The following is a 15311-nucleotide window of genomic DNA, read 5'->3' on the forward strand; positions in this document are numbered from 1 at the left end:
TTATGCCACATTGCCTGGGTTCCGAACCCAGCTGTCCCACAGAAGAGTTGCTTAATGGGAGCCTCAGTTTCCCCACCTGGATAGTGGGAGTAGGAGCACTGAGTGAATTTCGTAGACTGGCTTGTGAGGGTTGGTTCAGAGACATGAATCAGCATTTTATAGCAGAGACCTGCCTGTCAGCATCTGTTATGATTTGCCGTTAACAATCACCGTATGAACTAGTCCAGGCTACCTCTTCCCCACCTGTCCCGAGAGTCCTGTATTCAAAAGTGCATGCCTATAATCCCAGTACTTGGGGGACTGAAACAGCAGGATAGCAGGTTCGAGGACAGCCTCAGAAACCTAAGAAGTGCTCAGCAACCTAGTGAAACCGTTTCAGAACAAAAATTTAGCCAGGCATGGTGGTACACGTTTGTAATCCAAGTACTTGGGAGGCTGAGACCAGAATTTCGGTTTCAGACAGCCTCAGCTACTACTTAGGCCCTTTGCAACTCAATTAGACCCTGTTTCAAAATGAAGAATAAAAAATAGGGCTGGGTTGGGAGGCTGAGATCTGAGGATTGCATTCACAGACAGCCTCAGCTACTAAGCAAGGCCCTTCACAACTCAGTGAAACCCTGTTTCAAAAAAATAAAGACTAAATTAATAGGACCGGGTGTGTAGCTCCGAGGTAGAATGCCCCTGGGTTCCATCCCCAGTACCGAAAAAAATAATAATAAATACAAATAAATAAAAAGACTAAGCCTGGCATGGTGGCCCACACTTGTAATACCAGCATTTGGAAGGCTGAGACTGGAGGATTGCAGTTCACGGCCAGCTTCAGCTGCTTAGGCCCTGTTTGTTTCAAAATAAAGAACAAAAAATAGGGCAGGGGATGTAGGTCAGAGGTTGAATGCCCCTGGGTTCCATCCCCAGGCCTGCAAAATAAATAGACTAAAAAATAGGACTGGAGGTGTAACATGGAGGTAGTATGCCCCTGGGTTCCATCCCTGGTACCGCAAAAAAAAAAAAAAAAAATAGGGTTGGGGGTGTAGCTCCGAGGTAGAATGTCCCTGGGTTAAATCCCAGGTTCTGAAAAAAAAAAAAAAATTGAAAATAGGCCTGGAGGTATAGCTTGGAGGTAGAATGCTTCTGGGTTCAATCCCCAGGACCACAAAATAGAATGCAAGGGCACGGGTGAGCTGCGGGAGAGGGGATGAGCAACAGGGTTCTATCTGTACGAAGTGCAAAGACCTAGGGAGTGTGATTACACCCGATCCCAGAACTGCACCTGTTCCCCTCCAGGTCCGGCAGCTGAGGCCACCGCCCCGTCGCCACAGCCGCCCCTTCACTCCCGTTTATAGGCTGGCCAGCAGCTGGACAGCGAGAAACGGGTCCGAGGGTGTCCTGCCTAAGCCAGTTCCTAATTACCCCGGGCGGGGCAGACATCTGCCAGCCCCGAGAACACAGCGTTCCAGCTCTGGGCCTGCGGGCGGTTCTGCACCCAGCCATCCGCAGTCCTAGCGCACCCGAGGGGCTCCAGGGCGCCCTCCCCCAGCCTGATCCCGAGCCTCACCTACCCCATCCGGGTCTGCGGGTCTGCCAGTTGTCCTGGAAGTCGGGGAACCGAGCGGGGGTACTTTTGTGCCCGGCTGGGAGTACCCACTCTTAGGCATGTCTGTAGAAAGCACATCTGTCCCGAATCAGTGCCAAATGTGGATTTATGCCCTCAAGTTTGTGTGTTCAAGGCAACGTTGATGTCTGAGACCTCAGAGTACATGCATATGGAGGCGTTCAGGAGGGACTTTCCTACGTATTGTGTGTGTGGGAGGCGGGTACTGGGGTTTGAACCCAGGGGTGCTCTACTTCTGAGCTGCACCCACAGCCCTATCTTATTTTATTTTATTTTTTTCCAGTCTGGGGATGGAACTCAGGGGCATTCGACCTCTGAGCTACACCCCCTGCCCTATTTTTTATTCTTTTTTTTTTGTGTGTGTGTGTGGTACTGGGGGTGGAACCCAGGGGCTTTCTACCTCTGGGCTATACTCCCAGACCTATTTTATACTTTATTTGGAAACAGGGTCTCACTAAATTGCAGAGCGCCTCACTAAGTAGCTGAGGCTGGCTCTGAACCTGTGCAATCCTCCTGTCTCAGCCTCCCAAGCACGGGGATTACAAGCGTGTGCTACCACGCCTGGCTTTTTTTTTTTTTTTTTTTTTTTTTTTTTTTTTTGAAACAGGGTCTCACTATGTTGCGGAGGGCCTCACTAAGTAGCTGAGAGCTAAGGCTGTCTGCAAACCAACTGTGATCCTCTGGTCTCAGCCTCCCGAATGCTGGGATTACAAGCATGCGCAACCACGTCCGGTTTATTATTTATTTGGTGCTATTATTTATTTGGTACTGCGGATAGAACCAGCATTCACCCCCACCCCCTTAAGTTTATTTTGAAAGAGGTTCAACAGGGTCTTGCTAAGTTGCTAGGGGTCTTGCTAGATTTACTGAGGTTGGCCTCAAAATCTGCAATCCTCCTGTGTCAGCCTCTTGAGTACTGGGATTACAGACATGCACACTGCCACCAGATACATGCTTCATTATCACACGTTATCGTGAGGGGGTGCAGGGCCCAGAACTCTCCTCCTCCTGTTCTGCATGGCTGTGGGAGCACCGAGTGTGCCTGAGAGCTGAGAACCTGGTGTGTCCAGGGTCTGTCTCTCTGCCCTGGAGCTGCATGTTGTGGTGGGGATAGCGCTACATGTGCCTTGTGTGACTTGAGAAGTCTTTAAGGCAGTGCAGACTGCCTCCTGGGCCGCTCTGGTTGTGTGAGACTGGGTTAAGGGAAACAGAATTTGTGTTTGGGTCTGCCAGGTGAGTTTCTGTGTGCATCTTTGGGATGGTATGACTGACTGTAGGTCACTGTGGTCACCTCGTCTCACTGAGCTGTGTGTATGTGTCTCAATGTCTCTGGAATGGAGCCCATCCCTGCCCCCTCCTCCAGCTCCCCGATCCAGATGCCTCGGACCTACCAGGGAGTGACTGGAAGGGGGACGGGGAGGAGCGAGGAAGGACAGGGCAGGCTTCTCCTGGGGGCAGGTGGAACCTGGGAGACTTCTCCCAAGTTCTCAGACGGTAGCTCAGGGGAGGGGGATGGGCTAGGGAGGGGCTGCCCACGCCCACTCCCCAGCCCCCTCCCGCGCAGGGTCTGGCTTCAGCCCCACCCAAAGCCCAGGCGGCCCGTCCATTCGTCTCTGTCCTTGTGTGTCCCAGCACCCGCCGCCTTCAGCACAGGTGAGGAGATCCGGGGCCTGGGGGATCCAGGGGCGTGAGGCCGGGGTCCTCCTGGAAGTGGGGAGCAGAGGGCTTGGAAACTGCAGGGGTATGCGTGGAGGAAACGCCCAGGTGGGTCCTGGAGGAGCAGGGGAGGAGGGCGGCCGGCAGCGTGGGCAGGAGAGGGGCCGGCTGAGGCGGGGGAAAGCCTGGGAACCCAGGTCTTAGGGAGGCTAATTCAGAGGGCTCCGACAGTGTGCAGGGGAGGATGAACCTGGGGGTGGGATCTGGAAAGTGAAGAGAGGGAGCCAGAGTGGGGATGGGGGGATGGCACTGGGAACCTAGAAACTGAGGCACTGGGCACTCGGCGGGCAGGGAAGGCTGGACACGGCCAGGGATGGGGCTGGACAGGGGCAACTCAGGAGCTGATTGGGAGAAGAGAGGACCCAAGGGTGTAGGAGGGGGGAGCGGGAGTCCTGGGACGGGGACATTAGGAGGGAAAGAAGGGCAAAAGACGAGTCCTGGGAAGGACACCGCCTGAGAGAGGGGGTGGAGAGGTGAACCGGGTTGGGCGGGGGAGGATGTAGAAGGGAGGACGGGCGGGCGGATGGGCTTGGGTGGGGCAGCCAGCATGGGGTCTGTGTACCTCCAGGCCCCTCCCAGCCGCCCCTTATTCGGACCACAGGACCACGCCCAGTCCGTCCGCCCCTGGCCTGGGCCAGGATGACCGTCACCTACACAGCCCGCGTGGCGAACGCCCGCTTCGGCGGCTTCTCCCAGCTGTTGCTGCTGTGGCGGGGGAGCATCTACAAACTTCTGTGGCGCGAACTGCTCTGCTTCCTCGGGCTCTACATGGCGCTGAGCGCCGCCTACCGGTGAGGTGGCCGCGCTGTGGGGAGGGGGCGGGTGGAGCGACGGGCTGGGGAGGGGCGGCCCGCCTGACCCGCCCCCGGTGCCCGCAGCTTCGTGCTGGCCGAGGAGCAGAAGCGCTACTTCGAGAAGCTTGTCATTTACTGTGACCAGTACGCCAGCCTCATCCCAGTGTCCTTCGTGCTAGGTGCGGCTGCGCCTGGGTGCCCGTCCCGCTGTCCCCAAGAAGCCCATTCCCAGAGACCCCCCATTCCTGCCCCTCTGACAATCCTCCCTCGCATACAACCGTCAGAAGACCTTCACTAATAGTCCCACACCGTGAAAGTGTCACCCGGTCATCTTCCCAGGGGAACTCCATCTCACCCAGAAGCCACCCCAAGAACACTCGCCCGCGTCTGCATCAGATAACTAGCGCCCCCATCCTGCATTCCAGGGAACCCAAGTGACTCTTCCCCTGTCAAGTCCACCCGGGGGACATTTCTCCAGAATCCCTCTCACTGCCTCAATGCATGGATGGGGTGACCAGCCTACGTAAGGCTCCTTGACTGATTGATTGATTACCCGGAGATATTCTACCTCCAAGCTAAACCCCTAGCCCTATTTTTTTCTTTTCTTTTCTTTTCTTTTCTTTTTTTTTTTTTTTTTTTTTTTCCGTACTGGGGATGGAACCCAGGGCCATTCTACCTCTGAGTGACACCCCCAGCCCTATTTTTTAATTCTTTATTTTGAAACAGGGTCTCTCTGAGTTGCAAAGGGCCTCACTAAGTTGCTGAGGCTGTCTGCAAATCGCGATCCTCCTGTCTCAGCCTCCCAAATGCTAGGATTACAAGTGTGCACCACCATGCCTGGCTTCCTAGCCCTATTTTTATTATTTATTTATTTATTTATTTATTTATTTATGGTGGTACTGGGGTTGGTCCCAGGTGCCCTCTACCTCCTGGCTATACCCCAGCTCTATTTTATTGATTGTGTGGAAACAGGGTTTTGCTAAATTGCTAAGGCCTCACTAAGTTGCTGAGGCTGGCCTTGAACCTAGGATCCTCCTGTCTCAGCATCCAGTACTAGCCTTTCAGGCCTGTGCCACCACGCCCAGTCTTATTCTTTATTTTTATTTTTATTTCTATTTTATTTGGAAACAGGGTCTCACTAAGTTGCTGAAAGCCTCACTAAGTAGCTGAGGCTGGCTTCGAACCTGTGCGATCCTCCTGTCTCAGCCTCCCAAGCGCCGGGATTACAAGAGTGTGCCACCACGCCCGGCTCTTATTTTTTATTTTGAAACAGTCTCACTAAATTGTTGGTCTGACTAAGTTGTTAAGGCTGGCCTCCAACTTGCCATCCTCCTGTCTCAGTCTCCCAAGTACTGGGATTACAGGCAAGCACCACCCACCACTCCCAGCGAGGTTCCTTGATTCAGACCCTGTGCCAAACTCCTTCAGGAGTTCCTGGCTTAGTGCTTAGGGGTGGCTGTTGTGACAAGCCTGCCCAGGCGCCCCTGATGGTCACTACACCTCCACAAACCAGCCCCCTCCAGCGTCTCAGATTCCCATGGTCACTGCCACGTGGCCCCGTGGCTCGGGTGACAACCTGCCTATGTGCCCCTAACCTGGGCACGGGCTCTCCATCAACAAACTGGAATCCCAATCCTTGGGCATCTCCAGTGACACCCAAGTAGCCAGGGTAACCCAGCCTGCTGATGGTGTCTGGGCAGAACCCCCAAGTTCTCAGCCCAGGCGATCCCCGCGTGATCAGGATGACCAAGCTGCTCCCTGATGCAAACCCTATGCCGCCCCTTTTCCCCGCGTGGCCCCCAAGCTCCTGCCTGACGCTCCCCCTTGAGCCCCCATCCCTGGCTTGCCCACAGGCTTCTACGTGACGCTGGTGGTGCACCGCTGGTGGAACCAGTACCTGTGCATGCCGCTGCCCGACGCGCTCATGTGTGTGGTGGCGGGCACCGTGCACGGGCGCGACGAGCGAGGCCGCCTGTACCGCCGCACGCTCATGCGCTACGCGGGGCTCTCGGCCGTGCTGATCCTGCGCTCCGTGAGCACCGCGGTCTTCAAGCGCTTTCCCACCATCGACCACGTCGTGGAAGCGGGTGAGTCCCGGCCCCCCCACGAGGAGGGGCGGCGCGCGGCCAGGACCTAGGGCGGGGCGAGTAACCCCAGGCCTCCGGGTGCAGGATTTATGACCCGCGAAGAGCGCAAGAAGTTCGAGAACCTGAACTCCTCCTACAACAAGTACTGGATCCCCTGCGTGTGGTTCTCCAATCTGGCGGCGCAGGCGCGGCGCGAGGGCCGCATCCGCGACAACAGCGCCCTGAAGCTGCTGCTGGAGGTGAGCGTGCTGGAGAGCCAGTCCTACCTAGTACCGCGGATAGTGCGCCCCTGGGTGAGCCAGTCCTACGCAGTACCAGGGACAGTGCGCCCCTGGGTGAGCCAGTCCTATGCAGTACCAAGGATAGTGCGCCCCTGGGTGAGCCAGTCCTACCTAGTACCACGGATAGTGCGCCCCTGGGTGAGCCAGTCCTACGCAGTACCAGGGACAGTGCGCCCCTGGGTGAGCCAGTCCTACCCAGTACCACGGATAGTGCGCCCCTGGGTGAGCCAGTCCTACCCAGTACCAAGGATAGTGCGCGCCTGGGTGAGCCAGTCCTACCCAGTACCACGGATAGTGCGCCCCTGGGTGAGCCAGTCCTACCTAGTACCACGGATAGTGCGCCCCTGGGTGAGCCAATTGTACGCAGTACCAGGGACAGTGCGCCCCTGGGTGAGCCAGTCCTACCCAGTACCACGGATAGTGCGCCCCTGGGTGAGCCAGTCCTACCCAGTACCAAGGATAGTGCGCCCCTGGGTGAGCCAATTGTATGCAGTACCAGGGACAGTGCGCCCCTGGGTGAGCCAGTCCTACCTAGTACCACGGATAGTGCGCCCCTGGGTGAGCCAGTCCTACCCAGTACCACGGATAGTGCGCCCCTGGGTGAGCCAGTCCTACCCAGTACCAGGGACAGTGCGCCCCTGGGTGAGCCAGTCCTACCCAGTACCACGGATAGTGCGCCCCTGGGTGAGCCAGTCCTACCCAGTACCAGGGACAGTGCGCCCCTGGGTGTGTCCACGGAAGCCCGCCCCGCGCCTCCCACGAGGCAAATTACAAACACCCCCACCTGGCAAAGCCTCCCCAGGTGCCTTCTCTTCACGGGACAGAATCCAGCACCCCCCAAAGGCACAGCGCATGGTGCCCCGCTCCAGGGGTACACTCTCCACCAGATACTCCTGGCACTCCCAGAAGCACACTCCCACCTCCCATCAGGTGACACCCACCACCACCCGCCATCCCTGGTACACACGGCTGATCCCCATGGGTGAGAGCTCACAGTTCTTCTTGATTGTATCTGCCCCCAGGAGCTGAATGTGTTTCGGGGCAAGTGTGGAATGCTCTTTCACTACGATTGGATTAGCGTACCCCTCGTCTACACCCAGGTAACACCACCTTGCCCGAGTGTATACTCCATGTCAGAGGCTGTGACATATTGATCTCAAACAAAAAGCCAGCTAAAACTACATCATGGTTCCTGGTACCCCGTGGTATGTCTGTAATTCCAGTACTTGAGAGGCTGAGACAGGAGGATCCCAAATTAGAGGCCAGTGGCATGGTAATCTATAAAACCCTGTTTCAATTTTTAAAAATAGGGATGGTAGCCAGGTGTGGTCGTGGGCACTTGTAATCCCAGTACTTGGGAGGCTGAGACAGAAGGTTCATGGACAGCCTCAGATACTTAGTGAGGCCCTCCGAAACTTAGTGAGACCTTGTTTCCAAAAGAAAGAAAAAAAAAAAAAGCCAGGAGCTGGGCTTGGTGGCACATGCTTGTAATCCCAGCATTCAGGAGGCAGAGACAGGTAGATCGCAGTTTCACAGTTCATGGACAGCCTCAGCTACTTAATGAGGCCCTCTGTAACTTAGTGAGACCCTGTTTCAAAATAAAGAATAAAAAGTAGGGTAGGGGGTGTAGCTTGGAGATCGAATGCCCCTGGGTTCCATCCCCAGACCTGAAAAAAAAAAAAAAAAAAAAAAGCTGGGTGTGGTGGTGCACACTTGTAATCCCAGCATTCAGGAGGTGGAGGATGGAGGATCCCTGTTGGTGGACAGCCTCAGCTATTTAGTGAGACCCTCCACAGCTTAGTGAGACCCTGTTTCAAATTAAAGAATAAAAAATAGAACAGGGGGTGTAGCTTGGAGGTTGAATGCCCCTGGTTTCCATCCTCAGACACAAAATAAGTAAATAAGTAAGTAAATAAATAAATAAATAAATAAATAAATAAATAGACTAAAAAATAGGACCAGAAGTATAGCTCAGAGGTAGAATGCCCCTGGGTTCCATCCCCAGTACTGCAAAAAAATTTTAATTAATTAATGAAATTTAAAAACATAGGGCCAGGCGAGGTGGTGCACACTTGTAATCCCAGCATTTGGGAGGCTGAGACAGGAGGATTGTAGTTCACAGACAGCCTCAATTACTTAGACCCTTTGCAACTCAGTGAGACCCTGTTTCAAATTAAAAAAATAAAATATAAGACTGGGAGTATAGCTCAGAGGTAGTTCTGGGTTCTGGGTGCTTCTGGGTTCCATCCTCAGTACCACACACACACACACAAAAAAAATAGGGCTGGGGTAGCCAGGTGTGGTTGCACATGTTTGTAATCCCAGTACTTGGGAGGCTGAGACAGGAGGATCACATATTCCCAGCCTCAGTAACTTTGTGAGGCCTTTTGCAACTTAGTGAAACCGTTTCACAATAAAGAATAAAAAAAAAAAAAATAGCGCTAGGGTGTAGCTTGGAGGTAGAATGCCCCTGGGTTCCATTCCCAGTACCAAATATATATATATATATATATATATATATATATATATATATATATATACACACACACACATATTCCCAAATATATATATTTATATATAATATATATACTCCCAAATATATATATATATATATATATATATATATATACACACACTCCCATCCAGATATATGTGTGTGTGTGTGTGTGTATATATATATATATGGATGGGGGTGTATTTCAGAGGCAGAATTCCCGAGTTCAATCCCCACTACAAAAGAAAATAGCGCTGGTTGTGTAGAATGTGCTTGGGTTCAACCTCCAGTAAAACACACACACACACAATTATGATCATCAACATCCCAGTGCTTGGGAGGTGAAGACAGGGGCATCCCAAATCAGAAGACAGCCTCAGCAACTTGGCAAGACCCTGAGACGAAGGTCAGTTTCAAGGCCACGCTCAACAATGTAGGAAGGCCGTCAGCAACAGTGAGACCCTGTGTTCCCCGTCAGGGATCTCCCACCACCTAGCTCTCCAGACAGGCCTGGCCCCGTGCCAGCCCTCCCACGGGCCTCACCCCAACCTCCTCTCTTAGTTCCCACATTTCCTTCTGCCTTAAGGGGTCTGCCCCACCCCTTCCCGCATATTAGCTACCCCAGGGGCATTCTACCTCTGAGCTACACCCCCAGTCCTATTATTTATTTATTTATTTAGCATTACTAGAGATGTAACCACTGCTCATTCTACCTCCGAGCTACACCCCCAGCCCTATTTTTTATCTTTTTTTTTTTTTTTTTTTGGTGGTACTGTGGTTCCTGGAAGCCCTTCTACCTCCGGGCTACACTCCCAGACCTATTTTTTTTTTTTTTTTTTTTGGAAGCAGGGTCTCTTAAGCCAGCACAGCTGGCTTTGAACCTGCGCAATCCTCCTGTCTCTGCCTCCCAAGCCCTGGGATTACAAGCGTACGCCACCACGCCCGGCTATCTTTTTTCTTTTGAAACAGGGTCTCACTGATCTGCAAAGGGCCTCACTAAGTAGCTGAGGCTGGCCATGAACCACAGTCCTCCTGTCTCAGCCTCCCAAATGCTGAGATTATAAGCATGCATCACCATGCCAGACTTTTTTTTTTTTTTACTTTATTTTGCAGTACTAGGGATGGAACCCAGGGTCATTCTAACATCGAGCTACACCCCCAGCCCTATATTTCTTATTATTCTTTATTTTGAAACAAGATCTCACTGAGTTCCAAAGGACTAAGTAGCTGAGGCTGTGCATGAACCAAGATCCTCCTGTCTCAGACTCCTAAATGCTGGGATTACAAGCATGTACCACCATGCCCAGCTCTTATTTTTATTTTGAAACAGGATCTCGCTAAGTTGCAGAGGGCCTTGCTAAGTAGCTGAGACTGGCCTCGAACCCAAGATCTTCCTGTCTCAGCCTACTGAGATTATAAACATTTGCTACCACACCCAGCAAAGACTCCCCCCACCCCACAGTACTGGGGATGGACCCCAGGGGCATTCTACCTCTGAGCAACACTCCCAACCCTATTTTTTTTTTTTTTTTTTTTTTTTTTGCTGGTTTGGGGATGGAACCCAGGGGCATTTGACCTCCAAGCTATATCCCCTGCCCTATTTTTTTTTATTATTCTTTATTTTGAAACAGGGTCTCACTGAGTTGCAAAGGGCCTCACTAAGTAACTGAGGCTGTCTATGAACCGTGATGCTCCGGTCTCAACCTTCCAAATGCTGAGATTATAAGCATGCACCACCTTCCCCGGAAAGACCCTGTTTCTTTCTTTCTTTCTTTCTTTCTTTCTTTCTTTCTTTCTTTCTTTCTTTTTTCTTGTCTTTTCTTTCTTTTTTTTTTCTTTTATTGTGATACTGGGAATGGAAGCCAGGGGCATTCTACCTCCAAGCTACACCCCCAGCCCTATTATTTATTCTTTTTTTTTTTTTGGTGGTACTTGGGGTGGAACCCAGAGGCCTTCTACCTCTGAGTTATACTCCCATTTTATTTGGAAACAGGGTCTCACTAAGTTGCTGAGAGCCTCACTAAGTAGTTGAGGCTGGCTTCGAACCTGTGTGATCCTCCTGTCTCAGCCTCCCAAGCGCGGGGATTACAAGCGTGTGCCACCACGCCCGGCTATTTATTTAATTAATTTATTTATTTACTTTGGTGGTACTGGGGTTCCTGGAAGCCCTTCTACCTCCGGGCTACACTCCCAGACCTATTTTTACATTTTTATTTGGAAACAGGGTCTCCTAAGCCAGCGGGCGCGGCTGGCTTCGAACCTGCGCGATCCTCCTGTCTCAGCATCCCAAGCGTGGGGATAGCAAGTGTGCGCCACCACGCCCAGCTATTTATTCTTTATTTGGAAACAGGGTTTCACTAAGTTACAGAGGGCCTCACTAAGTAGCTGAGTCTGTCTGCGAACTGAGATACTCCTGTCTCAGCCTCCTGAATGCTGGGATTACAAGCAGGCGCCACAAAGCCTGGCAAGACCGTTTCTAAATAAAAAATAATATAAGAAATGAAGAGCCGGGAGTGGTGGCACACACTTGTAATCCCTGCGCTTGGGCGGCTGAGACAGGAGGATCGCACAGTTTCGAAGCCAGCCTCAGCTACTTAGTGAGGCTCTCAGCAACTTAGTGAAACCCTGTTTCCAAATAAAATATAAAAAAGGTCTGGGAGTATAGCCCGGAGGTAGAAAGCCTCTGGGTTCTACCTCCAGTACCACAAAAAAAAAAAAAGAAAGAAAGAAAGAAAGAAAGAAAGAAAGAAAGAAAGAAATTAAGAAAAGAAAAGAGATGAGGACTAGGAGTGTAGCTTGGAGGTTGAATGTTTCTGCGTTCAGCCTCTAGTACCAAAATAAGTAATAAAAGGGCTGTAGGTGTCTCTCAGGGGTAGAAACGCCTGGGTTCAATCCCCAGTTACCAAATAAATAAAACTGCACTACAGCGAGGCCGGACTTCAGCCCCGTCTCTCAAAGCCTCCTGATGCGGGCCCTGCCTGCCCCAGGTGGTGACCATAGCCGTGTACAGCTATTTCCTGGCTTGCCTCATCGGTCGTCAGTTCCTGGACCCGGCGCAGGGCTACAAAGACCACAACCTGGACTTGTGCGTTCCTATCTTCACCCTCCTGCAGTTCTTCTTCTACGCGGGCTGGCTCAAGGTGAGCGGCCCACCCCGCCACCCTGCACCCAGCCGGGTAAGGGGATGGAGGTGAGGTCTTCAAAGTCCTGCCCTCCCTGGTTCCCGCTCAGGTGGCCGAGCAGCTCATTAACCCCTTCGGAGAGGACGACGACGATTTTGAGACCAACTTTCTGATCGACCGCAACTTCCAGGTGAGAGCGGGCGCACGCCTGGTCCTCGGCGACCTCTCCTGGCGGCCCTGGCCTCGAACTCGAGGCTGGCCCCGGCCTCTCCCCGAACCGCCTTTCTCTCTTGGGTCCCCACGCTCCCTCCCGCCGAGAGGGGTCCGCCACACCCCCTCCTGCATTTTCGCGCCCCCAGGTGTCGATGCTAGCAGTGGACGAAATGTACGACGACCTGGCCATGCTAGAGAAGGACGTGTACTGGGACGCAGCAGACGCCCGCGCCCCCTACACCGCAGCCACCGCCTTCCTACTGCAGCAGCCCTCGTTCCAGGGCTCCACCTTCGACATCACGTGAGCCGGGGCGGGGCGGGGCTGTGGGCGGGGCTGTGGGCTCTGCCGCCACCCGAGGAGTATACAAGAAATGAAGACCAGCGGGCTGGTGGCCACGCTTTTAATCTCAGCATCTCCGGGTTCGCGGACAGCCTCAGCTACTTAGTGAGTAGCTCAGCGAGACCCTGTTTCAAAATAAAGAATAAAGAGCTGGGCGTGGTGGCGTAGGCTTGGTAATCCCAGTATCGGGGAGGCTGAGACCCGAGAATCTAGTGAGGCCCTCTGCAATGTAGTGAGACCCTGTTTCAAAATAAAGAATAAAAAACAGGACAGGGAGTGTAGCTTGGAGATCAAATGGCTCTGGGTTCCATCCCCAGATCCGCAAATAAATAAATAAATAAATAATAAAAATGGGACTAGAGCTCTAGCTCGGAAGTTGGATGCCCCTGGGTTCACCCCAAGTACCGCAAAAAAAAAAAAAAAAAAAAAAAGGCTGGGAGCTCAGTGGTCCATCTCCAGTCTCAAGGGTGAAAAAATAAAAAAGGGAGGCGAGGCCCCAGCACCAACGCACTGTCGGTCCCGCAGGCTGGCCAAGGAGGACATGCAGTTCCAGCGGCTAGACGGTGTGGACGGCCCCCTGGGAGAGGCGCAGGGCGACTTCCTGCAGCGCCTCCTGCCGGTGGGCGCCGGCACCGCCGGAGGAGGCCTGCTGGGCCGGCGCCTGTCTCTGCTGCGCCGCAAGAACAGCTGCGTGTCGGAGGCATCCACAGTAGCCAGCTGTGCATGCGCGGGCGCTCCAGACGGCGAGGCCCCAGAGTGCACCTGCGGGAACCCGCTACTCGACTCCGGCCCGCGGGAGCCCGAGCCCGAGCCCCCTACATGTCTTGAGCCACTTGCCCCCCTCCCCGGACCTGCCTCGGAGCCTTTCACCACCGTGGCCATCCCGGGGCCCCGGGGACCAGCGCCGCCCTGGCTGCCCAGCCCTATTGGTGAAGAGGAGGAGAACCTGGCCTGAGACCCTGGGGCGTAACCCCAAAGGGCAGGGGACGAGCCCCCCCAGAACAGCAGCCCAGGTGTGCATGGACCGGCTCTGCAAAGCTGCCCTGCTGGTGACTAGTGGGTCTGGCACTGTACCAAGGGTACCCTGCGGCTTTGAAAGTCTTTTCCACCAGCTCTGCCTCCTGACCCTACTGCCCGAGTGGCCTTTACCAGATAGGGGTCCTGCTGTGTTATTTCCTTCTAATGGAGACGTGAGCGCTTACTCCATGGAATGATCCTGACGGTGAGACAAAGTGACAGGAAATGGTCGCTTTAAAGCATATGCTGTATAGTAGGTGCCCAATAAACCCTGAGTGGTTTCTACTCAAACTTATTGGCATGACTTCTCTTACCAGTCATCACCCTGAGATTTGAGCATTCTGCCAGAGTTTTTATGTTTTTATACCTCTGAGCCACCAGCCCTATTTTATTATTTATTTATTTATTTATTTTTACGGTACTGGGGGTGGAACCCAGGGGCATTCTACCTCTGAATGACCCCCCCCCCAGTCCTATTTTTTTATTCTTTATTTTGAAACAGGGTCTCACTGAGTTGCAAAGGGCCTCGCTAAGTAGCTGAGGCTGGCTTTGAACGTGCGCAATTCGCCTGTCTCAATCTCCCAAATGCTGGGATCACAAGCATGCGCCACCACGCCTGGCTCTTATTTTTTATTTAATTTTATTTATTTATTTTGCGGGCCTGGGGATAGAACCCAGGGGCATTCGACCTCTGAGGTACACCCCTGCTCTATTTTTTATTCTTTATTTTGAAACAGTCTCACTGAGTTGCAAAGGGCCTCACTAAGTAGCTGAGGCTGTCCACGAACTGCGATCCTCTGGTCTCAGCCTCCCGAATGCTGGGATGACAAGTGTGCGCCACCACGCCCGGCTTCATTTTTTATTTTGAAACCAGGTCGCGCTAAATTGCTGAGGCTGTTCTCCAGCCTGTGATCCACCTGTTTTCGCCTCTCAAGTACTGGGATTACAGGCGTGCGGCACCATGCCCGGCTCTCACAGGCCCCTCAAAGGCAACATGCCCTCAAAAGTGCCACAACCTGCCACCCTTTATCTATCAACTCGTCTTTCTAGGTGGTAAGGATGAAACCTTGGAGCCATCCTGGACCCTTTCTTTGATCTGCCTCCACATCAATCTAGCAGTAAATCGCACCAATTGTACCTTAATTGTACCCAAAAGCCAACCAAAGGTTTCTCATTCCTCCAGCCCCTCTGCCCCCTGGCTAGAGCCTTCAATGGTACCTACCCACCAGCCTGGGTTGGCGACCCTTACTGTTCCTCTCCAGGAACCACCAGAGGGCGCCCAGAACACCCGAGTCAGCTCACAGCCTGTCTGTGTTTATAATCCTCCAGGGCTGCCACCTCACTTAGAATAAAAGCTAAAGGTACTCCCTGCAGCCCGGGAGGCCCCAAGCAATTCCCTCCCCTACTCGGCTCTCACTGTCCTCCTCACTTACCCTGACCCAGCCATACTGTACTTCAGACCTGACAAGCAAGGTCTCATCTCAGGGCCTTTGCACATGCTCTCCCTCTCCTAGGACAGCTCCTCCTTCAATATCTTTCCCTCCTCCCTCAGGCCTCTATTTAAATTAAGTAACGCTTGCCTGGAGAAGGTGCACCCCTGTAACCCCAGTACTTGGGAGGCTGAGACAGAGGTTC

At 53.1% G+C, this 15311-nt stretch overlaps 1 protein-coding gene across 1 annotated transcript; it reads left to right on the forward strand.

Annotated features, from left to right (window-relative positions):
• Nucleotides 1-3967: 3967 nt before the first annotated feature.
• BEST2 (bestrophin 2) lies at nt 3968-13614 on the forward strand (the record flags this gene model as incomplete). Its single annotated transcript, XM_080715841.1, has 9 exons — nt 3968-4119; nt 4207-4301; nt 5976-6209; nt 6294-6448; nt 7513-7590; nt 11972-12124; nt 12216-12296; nt 12466-12620; nt 13185-13614. 9 exons carry the CDS (start codon nt 3968-3970, stop codon nt 13612-13614), a joined length of 1533 nt encoding a protein of 510 aa, XP_080571967.1.
• Between the last annotated feature and the right edge of the window lie 1697 nt (nt 13615-15311).

Source organism: Muscardinus avellanarius, assembly GCF_963383645.1.
Source record: "Muscardinus avellanarius genome assembly, chromosome: 18".
NCBI lineage: Eukaryota > Metazoa > Chordata > Mammalia > Rodentia > Gliridae > Muscardinus > Muscardinus avellanarius.